This window comes from Musa acuminata, chromosome BXJ2-7 (genome assembly GCF_036884655.1).
Source record: "Musa acuminata AAA Group cultivar baxijiao chromosome BXJ2-7, Cavendish_Baxijiao_AAA, whole genome shotgun sequence".
In the NCBI taxonomy this organism is placed as follows: domain Eukaryota; kingdom Viridiplantae; phylum Streptophyta; class Magnoliopsida; order Zingiberales; family Musaceae; genus Musa; species Musa acuminata.
In genome coordinates, this window is record NC_088344.1 from 11,438,360 (window position 1) to 11,451,700 (window position 13,341).

Genomic DNA, 13,341 nt, shown 5'->3' on the forward strand with positions numbered 1-13,341 from the left:
CTTGATCTTGTCTTGCCAACCGATAAAATTCGTTCCATCAAAATGATCCAAACGAATAAAATCTTGATTCAATAATTTGATGGTATTTGTAGCCTCCATAGTGAATTTGTATAAACTCATAAGATACCGTTTTTAGGTTGTTGGGAAAAAGATATGACAAAGAAGAGAATAAAAACACTATGGAAATAAATAACAAACACAAGATCAAGAATACTTTAGGAAAGATATTTAGGCGTGAAACGTGTATAAACACTTTCCTAAAAACGATATTTGTACCCTCTTCTCAATAAGATTGCTCTGGGTTTGATGCAAATAATTTTAGTGGATATGACAACCCTTTAGAAGATCTGAGCAAACAATAAAAAATCTTTAAAGAGGAATTAGAGAATGGCTAACTCAATCACTTGGAGAGTAAAGAAGAAGAGCATGAAAGAGTTGTATTTATAATTTACCCTCAAATAGCTATTTATAGATATTTTCTCAAAAGATACCACCTTTGAAAATTAACTATTTTCTCAAAAAACTTGATTTTTAAAAAATAACTACCAAAAAAATAAAAAAAAAACACCTTTTCAAATAAATCTTTTGAAAAGAATTTTTTTTTTAATTTGAATAATTTATAACAGTTATTTCCCGGTGAAGGAAACAATGATGACGAATAATTAGATCCAAAGAAGAATAGAGTTCAATCATGTTGTTGTTGTTGGTTGGTTGGATAAGGATGCTGTAATGCGACCAGTCAAATTGCATCGCTGCTGTCTTCTTCTTTGCGTTGCTTTCTCTAAGCTCCGAAGGACAGCATCCTCCACCCCCACCCTTGCAAGCAAAGCATATGATCTTTTTGCTGCACGCTCCAATCAACGATAAATCATTAGGCCTTCTAGATTTCAGAATCTCGTGTCCTTGTTGTGGTTGGCGTCCACTCATTAGACATCTTAATCAGAGTCATTAGGAGAGGAACACGGAATAATTGTTCTTCTCAGCTACTGTATTTGTATTAAATATTTAGAATTGAATATATGAATATTAAAATCTATATAGAGCAGTATCGAGGATTGGTGAGACAATATGTAGCTCATGATGATGACATAGCTAATTAGATCGTGGCCCCAATATGTATTTGTGTTCTTTCTGTCAAAGTGTCATTTAGTGAAAAATTAGGAGCAAATCTGATGAGGTAAAAAATCAATTACATGTAGCATACATTAGCAAACACTATCTAAGGGCTTCATATCGGTATATTTTTTCTTTATTAATATACTCTACATTGATAATTATAAATTCATTCTAGTTGTTTTATTAGAATACTAACTCAAAAATATCAACCTATATGGTACAAAAATGTCAATCACATAAGACTAAGTTACCGAGTATGCATCGGACACTTCCTCATTTCGCTGTCAGGTAGACTTGATGTGGTTGCACCGAACTGATCACAAACTGTGTGGAATTTAGTGTAAAGGCGACAATGGACTTCATCAATTATTAATTGTCTATCATACTTGGAAAATTACCTTCCTTCTCGAACACTTTGATTCACATCGGCACACAAATCCATTTCTTATATGTTGTTTGACTCACGTGCCATTTTCAATGTCACAGCCCAACACGATCTAATCGCTCTTTTTTGGGGCCATGTGTCAGAATCTGTATCGCCGGCACCGAAACGATAGCATCCAAAACAATTGTAGTGGGCAGATAAGGTGAGGCCACATTGAGCCGAGCACAGTGACCGGGGCACCACATCCACCGCACACGTGGATGGCAGGGGGTCCCCTCCGACGGCCGCCGAGTTTGAACTTTGAGCAAATCCCGTTCACACGTATTCCCTCACCGCACGCAGACCCACCCCCTTTTAGTACCCGTGGAATTGGGTCAATTCGGGTCCGCTGGTGCCTGGCTTTTCGCGCATTGAATGACCGGGCCCCACCTGCTTTAGCCACACCCGTGCGTGTGTATGGTGGAGAGTGCCCCCACAACCATGATTTGTAAAAGGCTGCCACGCCACCACTCGAGTGCGATAAGTCTTGCCACTAATAATGACATGCACTAATCCTTGAAATCTTTGACCGATAACGTCAAGCGTGCTTGTCTATGCCATATATATTTATCTTCATCTTACTGATCTAACCTAAGCCCCTCCCAACATGAGTTGGGTCCATTCGTGGGTGCAGTCATAACCCGAGTCGGGTGGTCGAGGACGCTGCCACCATGAGGGGACAGATCCCCACTGAGAACATTGACTTCTCACTACCGAACTTTGGATCGCCGGTGACTGTTTTGTGTCGTTCTTTTCGTCTTTCTCGAGGTCACATGAGGTTCGACAGGAACGTCTCTCGAGTCCGCCGACCCATCGAATCCGACCCGAAATGGAGCCTCAAATCCATTTGATGTGGTGGTCGATTGACCCGAACCGAACCCGTTCTTGAGTAGATCGCGATCAGATGTCCCGCCGTATTAATTAGAGTCGATTTCTGCTGCGGTAGCTTAACCAGCATCGGCTTTCACGTTAGAAAAGGAAGAGCAGGCCCCGGATTAGGAAAAGTTGATCGTGACGACCACCAGATCGCGACCCAAAGCTCGGTTCTTCCCCCAGCACACAGAGACGAGGCCATTAAAATAAGAACCGGGAAATGATTCTTCACGCTCACTCATGCAACCAGTGCCCACCTCCCACCCACCTACATCTCTCTCTCCTCGCCTTCCCCTTCCCCGATGGTGCTTCCCTCCTTCCCCTCTTCTTCACCTTCCACACCTTGAAACTTCATGAACCAAGCAGCAGCAGTAACAACGAGTCACATGTGATTGCATTACGATGAGGCTGCTTCCACCGGTCACTGTTGTTCTTGCTGTTGTTTGCTTCTATGGCCTGCAGCTCGCCTGCTCGCTGAACCAAGAAGGACTATACCTGTTGGAGGCCAGGCGCGGCCTGGTCGACCGCTCCGACGCCCTCTCCAGCTGGGACGCCCGCGACGCGACCCCCTGCGCCTGGAAAGGCGTCACCTGCTCTTCCGCCGACCCACCCGTCGTCACCGCCGTCAACCTCAGCGGCCTCGACCTCGAGGGCCCCTTCCCTTCCTCCCTCTGCCGCCTTCCAAGCCTCACCTTCCTCTCCCTGTCATCGAACTACATCAACTCCTCCCTCACCGACGCCGACATCGCCGGCTGCGTCGCGCTGTCCCACCTCGACCTCTCGCAGAACAACCTCGTCGGCCTGCTTCCCGAAGCCCTCGCGGCGCTGCCCCGCCTGACTCACCTCGTCATCACCGGCAACAACTTCTCCGGCGCCATTCCGCCCTCGTTTGGCCACTTCCCTCGCATCGAGACGCTGTCGCTGGTGTCCAATCTGCTCACCTCCACCATTCCTTCCTTCCTCGGCAATCTCACCACGCTCCGCGAGCTCAACCTGGGGTACAACCCCTTTGATGCTGGGCCGATACCGGAGTCACTCGGGAACCTATCCTCGCTGACGAACTTCTTCCTCCCCGGCTGCAACCTCGTCGGCGAGATACCGCCGTCGCTCGGCCGGCTCTCGCGGCTCACCAACCTGGACCTCTCCACCAACCACCTACATGGCAGCATCCCGCAGTTCGTCACCCATCTCTCGAGCGTCGTACAGATCGAGTTGTACAAAAACTCGCTCTCCGGCCGCGTCCCGGCAGGGCTCGGCAAGCTCCCCAACTTGCGCCGCTTCGACTTCTCCCTTAACCGACTCGAAGGGTCGCTTCCTGATGACATCTTCGACGCGCCGCTGCTTGAGAGCGTGCATCTCTACTCGAATCAGCTGAGTGGCGGCATCCCTGCCGGCGTCGCCCGCTCCAAGAACCTGGTTGATCTCCGGCTGTTCATGAACCAACTCGCTGGCTCCGTCCCTCCAGATCTCGGCAAGAATTCTCCGTTGGTGAATCTCGATTTGTCGGAGAATTTGCTTTCTGGCGAGATCCCTGCGAGCATCTGTGACCGCGGCGCTTTGCAGCAGCTGCTCCTGATCGACAACTCCTTCTCTGGCAGGCTGCCCGACGGCCTTGGGAGGTGCCGGACTCTCGTCCGAGTCCGGCTCTCGCGCAACAAACTCAGCGGCCCGGTGCCGAGCGGGCTTTGGGGTCTGCCGCACGTTTCACTCCTTGATCTGAACAATAACGCCTTCTCCGGTGGGATCTCCCCGGTCATCTCGAGTGCCGCCAATCTCTCGAAGCTCCTCATCGACGACAACCAGTTCTCCGGCAGCATCCCATCAGAAATGGGAGTTTTGTCGAAGCTGTATGAATTCTCCGCCGCCAACAACCGGCTGACGGGGCCGCTCCCTGCGTCGCTCGGCAACTTAGCAGAGCTCGGCCAGCTCAGCCTCCATGACAATTCCCTCTCTGGCGAGCTGCTCCGTGGGATCCAGTCCTGGAAGAAGCTCAGCGAGCTCAATCTCGCCAACAATGGATTCACAGGTGGAATTCCTCCGGAGCTTGGCTCTCTCCCGGTACTCAACTACCTCGATCTTTCCGGCAACAGCCTTACTGGCGAGATCCCCATACAACTGCAGAACCTGAAGCTGAACCAGTTCAACTTATCCAATAACGAGCTCTCGGGTGCTATTCCGCCTATGTTCGCGAGGGAGGCCTACCGCAGTAGCTTCTTGGGCAATCCGGGCCTCTGTGGAGACATCCCTGGGCTATGCCCTGTCTCAGGAGGAAGTGCCAGGGGTGGCCATGGGTTCGCTTGGTTGCTTCGGGCGATCTTTCTGCTTGCCGGATTTGTCTTCATCGTTGGCATGGCGTGGTTCTACTGGAGGTACAAGCAATATAAGAAAGCCATTGATAAGTCGAAGTGGACGCTGAGGTCGTTCCACAAATTAGGATTCAGCGAGTATGAAATCCTGGACAGCCTCGAGGAAGACAGTGTGATCGGCAGCGGCGCCTCAGGAAAGGTCTACAAGGTCGGGCTCAGCAATGGAGAGACAGTTGCAGTGAAGAAGCTGTGGGGAACATCGGAGAAAGATGTTGAGCATATGGATCAGGTTGTAGATGATGCCTTTGAAGCAGAGGTAGCGACGTTGGGGAAGATTAGGCATAAGAATATCGTGAAGCTTTGGTGCTGTTGCAGTCACAAGGATCGTAAGCTTCTGGTTTATGAATATATGCCTAATGGCAGCTTGGGGGACTTGCTGCATAGCAGTAAAGGAGGGCTTCTGGACTGGCCTACGAGGTTCAAGATCGCCATGGATGCCGCAGAGGGTCTCTCTTATCTGCACCATGACTGTGTGCCACCGATCGTGCACAGAGATGTTAAGTCCAACAACATCCTCTTGGATGGAGAATTCGGGGCTAAGGTATCCGATTTCGGGGTTGCCAAAGCTGTCGAGGTGATCGGGAAGGGGCCTAAATCGATGTCGGTCATCGCAGGTTCTTGTGGATATATAGCCCCAGGTCTGTCAAACACCAAGCTTCTTTTAACTGGCCTCTATTTCGGTGATGATTGTTTGCTCTTACCTTGTTTTAACATTTATATGTCTTATTTCTGGTTCTTAATTCTAATGATTCTTGATTCTAATCCTCACGAGATCTTTGGCAACCTTAGGATATGAACATCTGGTCTTCTCTTCTCTTGCTCATGCAATAGTTGCTTTTACATGTTAAATTGCAACTGAGATGGTCACCGACCTTTTAAGTTACATGAAGTTGATTAATTGTGTTTGCAAGCTTATGATACTTGCCCTACTTCTCATTAAACTCTCGGGTGGCTCAATTGTTGATTTTTTTTTGTGATATCTATTCGACTACTTTAGAATTTTATATACTGTTTTTAAGCTATAGATGTGTTTTCGTCTTGTATAGCCTAAGGTTAGAATTATAGTAAAAAGATAGTCTATTATGTCTTTTCGTCGGATTTGCATAATCTCACTATGTAATGATACTAATTTTGTTGTCCCTGTTTGATTATCTTGATACATCTAATGACTAGGTCTTGTTATAACACTTATGTTGTTCATAATTCGAGACCAATCTTTCTTAGTTTGATGTGTTCTCTCTTTGCCCGAAAGATCGCATACGAGCCTAAGAGATCATTAGAGCCTACGATAACACTGTTCTTGACCAGCTTCTATTCATATTTCAGTCCAATTCAATGCTTAAATTGAAGTAGTAGATTCACTGAATGACTTCCAACGTACTGCAGAATATGCATACACTCTTCGGGTGAACGAGAAGAGCGACATATATAGCTTCGGAGTGGTAATTCTAGAGCTCGTAACAGGGAAGCTCCCCGTCGATCCTGAGTATGGAGAGAAAGACCTGGTGAAGTGGGTATCTGTCGCAATGGAACAGAAGGGCGTGGAGCATGTGATCGACCCCAAGCTCGATATCTCCCACAAGGAGGAAATCAGCAATGTCCTCGACATCGGTCTTCTTTGTGCCAGCTCCCTCCCCATTAATCGTCCATCGATGAGAAGAGTAGTGAAGATGCTGCGAGAAGTAAGCATGCAAAACAAGCCCAAGACTCCGAAGAAGGATGGGAAGCTGTCTCCTTACTACTATGAAGACCCTTCTAATCAAGGGAGCACCGTATGAAGATGGCCTTTCTCCCGTTGCGCCAGAAGCTAATGGCAAACACTCAAGTCTAATTCGATATCGATTTGCAACTTTAGACAGAGTAGCTCACAAGGCCTGAAGACAGTAGTGTAGATCTACTGGCTTATTCCTGGCAGAGTAATCCCTGGCTTACACACATTTATTGGACTTCTATATGGGTAATGGGGGTGTTCTTGAGCAATTAGCTTAAGTATTTTATGTCAGTAATGACTGGTCTTTTTTCCTATTTGCTGGTGGCCAAGCAGTGTACCATCAATAGTTACTAATATGTTGTTATGCTTCTCTTTTTGGATCATTGGATGTGCGTGACCAGCAGCAGAAATATGCCATTGATTGAGATGTATATATATATATATATATATATATATATATATATATATGAAACACCGCGAAATCAAACCACTTGTGTCCGCGGCTACCTTGTTCTTCTCGTCCTTTCCCTTTTGTCTCGTCATCGGCCTCCGGTGAAGGAAAACCCTCTTCCAATGCAGTTCTTCTCCTTCCACTACATTAATTACCTTTCTATTTGTCGGCCGCTCGGTGCCGGTCATTGTCGTTCTTCGTCCGGTCATTATGACGCCGCGCAATCCCTTTTCTTTACTTCCCTCCCTTCTCTTTTGTTGCCTTCCTGGTTCCGAAACGAAAATTTCAAGCAGGAATCCCCCGACCTGCCTTTCTCGCGTGCATCCCCTCTTCATCCTATTTGCCTCTCCCGTCTCCTCCTCCCTGGTCCTGGGGTTTCTTGCTTCTTGTTGGTCGAGGGTTTGACGTAAGGGATGGATCCCGGGGAAGGAAACGGCGAGAAGAGGGCGCTCGACGGGGAAGATCTTGTCTCGAACAAGAAGCTGAGGAAGAACCGTTTCCATGTGCGGGTCCTCCAAGATGCCTTCTATGGTTCGTGAGATCTGAATATTTATTGTGCATCTCGAGTGGTGGGTCTTCGATCGGTTTGTCTTCGATGCGAATTCTTGGTTAGGATTTCAGTTAGTGGAACGGTGTTATTCTCTTTCTTGTGCATCTTGATGGGTGGGTTTCGAATTTGGATCTGTTTGTCTTAATACGAATTTTTGGTCAGGGGCACAGCACCCGTCTGCTGCGAAGAAGGCGGAGCTTGCTGACCAGACCGGGCTCACGCTCGAACAGATGCAGGCGTGGTTTGCCATTAGGAGGGCCTACGATAGCTGCAGACGGTGGCAGAGGAAACCCTCGGATGAGAATTCCATTGATGATCCAATGGAAGGTGCGATTGTCCTTTCTTTGCCTGCCCCCATGATTAAGTCGAGATGGTTGCCGGTAAGGCCACCGCAGGTGATTGGTCGTTGACCGCTTCAACAAGTGGGACACAGTCGCCTCCTCCATCAGATGACATGCAAGGTAATACCAGAATTACAATCTTTGGAGCAAATATATCCACTCTTTAGTCTTACTTGCAAAGGGTTACAATAAGTGTTTGGAGTTACAAAAATATAATCTGTCGCACAATTGCAGCATTTTGTTTTTCTATTAAAATCAACGGAACTCAGTTGGGAAAGATCCACAATATTTGGAAGTTGCATCTTGTTTTTCTATTGTTTTAGCAATTTCTTTGAACTCTTCTTGCATAGTCATCTATTTTGATTGCAATAGGCCTAATACATATTTCTGTGTAGTAGTGTCTTGAAAAATAGTAGAAAATCCTGCATGTATCATGATGTGTACTGCTTGCTCCATTTTCTGTTTGATGAAAGTGCATTATTCTCAGATCAGGATGTGATGAGGTTAATATGACACATGATCTATTACACTATAAATGCTGGGTATTCTGAGCTCTATATGTGATTGCAGACACAAGAATTATTTCTTCCTCAGCTTTTCCACTTTCTGATCTGTTCAGGAACAGAAATTAAGCCTTTGGTACATATTAGTCATGCATTTGAATCTAATTTGACATTAACAACTTTGAGATTGGTGTCAGGATCTGCTAGCGGTGATATGAATGAGGTCACTCGGATTGGATGGAAAATCAAAATTAGCCAAGAATTATTTGTAAATAAATAATAGCACGTTCTTGGGAAAGACTCATATTAGAACCTCAAAGTTAGATTGTTCTGCCTGGAATTTAAGCAATGATATTCTTGTTTTAGATGTGGAATTTTGAATGGTTTTCTTAACTGAACCCAGGAGCAGGATTTGGTTAGATGAAAGAGTTGGAGTTCCATGTGAGTTCGAGTTCAGAGTAGGAATAGGTTTTAGATTCAGGGCTGGAATCAGTAACCTCTTCTAATTTTACTATGGCTGGAATCAGTCTACTCAAATGTGTTAGGCCATGGTGATTGGCACCTTTGTGGTAGCAAGAAATTGAAGTAAAACAAATCTATAATTGCTAGCGCTGAATTTTACTATATGCCTCTTGAGTATCAGTGCATTTTCTTTAAGAATATATTGTTAATTATCTATATTTAGAAGAGAGATGTAATGTCCGATCAAGATGAAAGAAATTGTTAGTATTAAAATAATTAATGGAAAAATAATAAACTTATCCTTGAATTTCCTGTATGAAAATATTAAGTAGCAAACTCTTTCCTTGTCATTAATTAAACCAATCCTTGAACCTGCTTCTTTTCTCAAATCTGATCCAATTGACACATTATTTCGGTGAAGAATTTTTAAACATGATTCGGAGGCTGTTAGTACAAGCACTGATCATAGGACTTGTTTGTTCTCGATGATTTACATGAGTATTGTGCACCTATGATTTTGTGGTATTCTACGTATTGCAATATCACGTTTTTTGATAACTTACGGTCATAAAATTGTGCATTAATTGATTAGAAACCTGAATACATGATATCAAAGATTAGACATTAGAGAAAATTTCATTTGGTAATCCTTGGTCATTTAAAGTTGCTCTAACTAGAGGGTTGAGGGTGAACACAAGGTTCGGACCTTTGATTGTGATTGCACTTTATCATTTCAAACAGTGGCTCACATAGTAAATGAGTTTGTTGACACAAGGGATCCGGCATCATCACCAAAAAAGAATCCTGAAACAAAAATTTAATTAAAGGATATAATATGCCTTTTTTTTTGGCATCCCATTTGTCTTAAAGCTTCCCCCGATCATACCAATGTAATCAATGTTATAATCTTTTTCTTGCATGGCCTTCTTTGAGTGATTTTCCTAGAACCTCTCTGTGTTGTTTACATCATCTATTAGTGCAAGGGAGCTATTATATCGAAGAAAACCTTGCTCGAACATGATTATGTTTTATGCCAAATGTGTACAAATAAAAGTAGGCAGTGCAAAATTCATGAATTACTCATATTTTCATGAGTATTTTAGTCCAATAATAAAAAATTGTTTGTGTTTTATCCTTTGTAGATTCTGCACTGTAGGAATCTAAGATTGTTTGTGTTTTATCCTTTGTAGATTCTGCACTGTAGGAATCTTCATACTGTTTCTTTTTTTTTTAGGGTTCTTGAAAAGACCACTTTAATGACCACCGAAGTGAAATATAACAAGGAGGTCTGTATGATCTGGTCTAGGTAGAGTTCTCGAGGAACATTTGCCATAAGCCATTCAACATACGCAAAAAATTCCTGATCTATTATATTGTCAGTTAACAGTTAAACATATTGTCATTTATGAGTAATATTGGTGGCACTGGATGCTTATTTTGTGTTCTAATATCCCGCCTTGACTGGGCCTGCTCATTTTAGACTTACCCTTTTAAGAATGCTTTGTTGCTACAAAATTTTCTGCAAGACACTATATATATATATATATATATATATATATATATATATATATATATATATATATATATATATATATATATCCAAGTAAAGGCAGGTTCTGGAATAAAAAGGAGTTAGCATGTAACTTTCTTGTTTCAGAAAAATCTGTTTGCTGTCTTTTATTTGCTACCATATGTTAATTTTAGTACATTCTAAATAAGCAGAGGAAATAAGAAATTTGTTCTCTTTTCAACTTGATTACTATGGGTGTCATGAAATTTAAGGAGTTGCACTTCAAATCTAAGAGAAGAAGGAATGTCTTGCTGGGACTTCCATGCAGTGCAGTTATTTATCTAGGTAGGTCTGACTAGATACATGTAACATATGACCTTGCTATGTTGATTAACTTAATTACACATTAAGAAAGATACTAGTTGTTCATTGTAAGTTGATGATAAACCTCAACCTCTAAAGTTCAACTTGGATTATCTAGTGGCACAAACACAAAATTTATAACAAACAGAGCTTTTTATTACCGTCAGTTTGATGTATTCTGATGATTATTAATAATCATGCCAAATCGCTCCATGTTTTAGTTAAGTGTGCTACAGCTACTTGCTTAAAAAAAATGATGTCCAAAAGCTTTTATAGAGTTACTTCTTTTCTTCCATATGTCAGACTAGCTTCCCTTGCACCAGCCAGAGATGCTTACAAATACGTGACAAAAGCTCTTTATTGCCTATCATTCTTTCTCATGCACGTATACTCAGAAAATTTTTCCTTCTCTTAAACCTGCATCGGGATCCATAGACTACCTATGAGATCTTTTTTTGTGTTTTTTTGTTTTTATTCTTTGTGTATATCAGGTGAACCATATATGGACCTCGATTTTCTCCCAGTTCTAAGCTGACATTTTTCTAACAGTGTTGGTGACATCACTTTTGTTATATATTCTACTTGTCTTTTAACAGTGTTGTTGACATCACTTTTCTTAATATATAACAGGTTTTTTTTTTACGACAATAGCTGATAGAGAACTAATCTTATTTATCTCCTATTCAAATAAATTTGAGTAGTTTAGAGATTATTTTGTGTATCATAAGTCGTGGCAACATACTGAATAATTTTGATCTAGTTTTCTCCTTTACTTAAGGAAAAAAATAAAAAAAATTAAATTATGATTATGATTGAAGATTTTAAATTCTGATGAAAAATTTTATAAAGATTGATTTTTATGAAGATGGAAGTATATCAATTAAGATTATTATTTATTCGGAAAGATTATATCATATATTTTGATTTAATTATATTTTTTATTTTTATATTGTAATTGGTTTGATTATTATTATTTTACATACTTTAACTTATAAAAAGGAGGAAGAACATTGTAATGCAAAATCAATAAAAAATAATCAACGAAATGAGTTTCGTTTTGAGTGTGAATAGTACGAGTCAATATTTATTTTCTAATGATATGATTATGTTGTTTACGTTCGAGAGTAATTGTCAACCGGAGTTTTTGACGTTTTCCTGTAGTCTATCTCGTCATGTAAAGGTCTGTGATGTGACTGACAGAGAGTGGCTTCTTTGCTTCAGGTGGGAGTTGGGCCAACAGCCTCGTCATACTTTCTACCGTCTAATAGATGGGTTAATAAACAAAAAGAATACGTTTCAAGTTGGGTGTTGTAAACTCGAGAGGAAAGCACGATTGTGACCTCGAACACTTGTTCGTCAGAGTGGGGAACTGCTGCAGAAGTTTTCCGGCACCTTTTACGATTCCATTTCTCATTAACATCGTTGCCTATGCAGTTTTGTGGTCCTCTGCTTATCCATCATTTCAGTACCTGCCTTTTCCTATGGTGTCATTTGAAAAGATTACTAGAATTGATGAATGCCACAACTGTTATCCTTAATAGCACTTAATCACTTGTTTTCAGATGGAATTAGTGGTTTTTAAATTAAGATCCACAAGATGGTATATACATATACATAACAGATCCTTCTATCAACCTACTTCCCAGGATTTATTATTTATTCATTTGTGAAGGTGAAAAGGAACAAGGTGGTGTGCTCTGAAGAACAATGTGCAGAAGGATAAATCTGACTGTTGACAACCGAGTGGGAGAAATAGGAGGTAAAAATCTGGTTCCAGCTGAAATATTTATCTCTAAACAAGCTGTTTCTGATTTCTTGGTTTAGGCAAAGGGGATGGGGGGAGGTTTTTGAAAGTTCTCGAGGAAGAGGAACTTTTGGCCGATCTCTCAGAACCCAAGTCCATCCAAAGAAACAAACATACTCTTGATGACAATATTTCTCTTTTCCCAAACCCATGTTGGCATCTTATTTCTCTCTCTCTCTCCTTCCCTTGTTCCAGGCAGTAGTAACTTGGGGTCTTGGAAAAGCATCAAGTGGTGGGAAAGATGTGGAAAGTTGGAGCTAATCCTGGGGCAAAGCGTGGAGAATATACTAGGCTTACAAACACTCCAAACGCTACATTCCAAGCTGCTACGTAGTAAAACAAAGCTTTGGAGCGAAGCAGTGGCATCAGAATCCCCAGGATAATATCCAAGCCTTGTACTAAAGTCAGCTCACAAGCCGACGACTCCCCACCCTTCAAAAAATTCTCTCCTCTCTCTCTCTCTCTCTCTCTCTCTCTCTCACCCCTTTTGCATATGATCCATCCATCGAGAGATTGTAAGCAGTAGTTTACTGAACAAGCAATTTGAAGCTCACTGGACAGCCATGGTGCTTCGGTAGCAGAGATGCACTGTAGCCGGAAACAAAAAAGAATTGTCTGCATGTATTTGATGCACAAGGTTTTCCTCTTGAACTTCCTGTTTCCCCACGTTCGAGTCTGAGGCATCCGAGGTGGGTTGTCTGCCGAAAGGCACGTACTCGGACAAGCTTCTCACGTGCTACAGGATCTAAACATACATGCATGCATGATACGTGTTTCTTGCGTTGGTGATGCAGGTCGCTCGCCGATGGGTTTACAGATCCAGGAAGAGAGAGAGAGAGAGAGAGAGAGAGAGCGGCACACACCATG

General features: G+C 42.6%; 2 protein-coding genes across 4 annotated transcripts; both read left to right on the forward strand.

Annotated features, from left to right (window-relative positions):
* The first annotated feature begins 2,634 nt into the window (after positions 1 to 2,634).
* Positions 2,635 to 6,873, forward strand: LOC103991679 (receptor-like protein kinase HSL1). Its single transcript, XM_009411205.3, has 2 exons — positions 2,635 to 5,417; positions 6,166 to 6,873. The coding sequence occupies exons 1-2, from the start codon at positions 2,816 to 2,818 to the stop codon at positions 6,555 to 6,557; spliced, it is 2,994 nt and encodes a 997-aa protein (XP_009409480.2). The 5' UTR covers positions 2,635 to 2,815; the 3' UTR covers positions 6,558 to 6,873.
* Positions 6,874 to 6,997: 124 nt separating this feature from the next.
* Positions 6,998 to 13,125, forward strand: LOC135583741 (putative homeobox-leucine zipper protein HOX26). 3 transcript variants are annotated; one of them, XM_065117233.1, is made up of 4 exons: positions 6,998 to 7,472; positions 7,654 to 7,952; positions 11,892 to 12,429; positions 12,670 to 13,125. In XM_065117233.1, exons 1-2 carry the CDS (start codon positions 7,355 to 7,357, stop codon positions 7,899 to 7,901), a joined length of 366 nt encoding a protein of 121 aa, XP_064973305.1. In that variant the 5' UTR covers positions 6,998 to 7,354; the 3' UTR covers positions 7,902 to 7,952; positions 11,892 to 12,429; positions 12,670 to 13,125. The 3 variants fall into 3 exon arrangements, with proteins under 3 accessions (XP_064973305.1, XP_064973306.1, XP_064973307.1); XM_065117234.1 differs by having other exon boundaries at positions 12,343 to 12,429; XM_065117235.1 differs by lacking the exons at positions 11,892 to 12,429; positions 12,670 to 13,125 and adding an exon at positions 10,032 to 10,331.
* Positions 13,126 to 13,341: the final 216 nt, after the last annotated feature.

What these genes read in the sequence shown, in the direction of transcription:
- LOC103991679 (XM_009411205.3), top strand. Translation starts at nt 2,816, where the DNA reads ATGAGGCTGCTTCCACCGGTCACTGTTGTTCTTGCTGTTGTTTGCTTC. An exon ending in TTGTGGATATATAGCCCCAG is followed by an intron (nt 5,418 to 6,165) that starts GTCTGTCAAACA and finishes AACGTACTGCAG; the next exon opens with AATATGCATACACTCTTCGG.
- LOC135583741 (XM_065117233.1), top strand. Translation starts at nt 7,355, where the DNA reads ATGGATCCCGGGGAAGGAAACGGCGAGAAGAGGGCGCTCGACGGGGAA. An exon ending in CCTCCAAGATGCCTTCTATG is followed by an intron (nt 7,473 to 7,653) that starts GTTCGTGAGATC and finishes ATTTTTGGTCAG; the next exon opens with GGGCACAGCACCCGTCTGCT.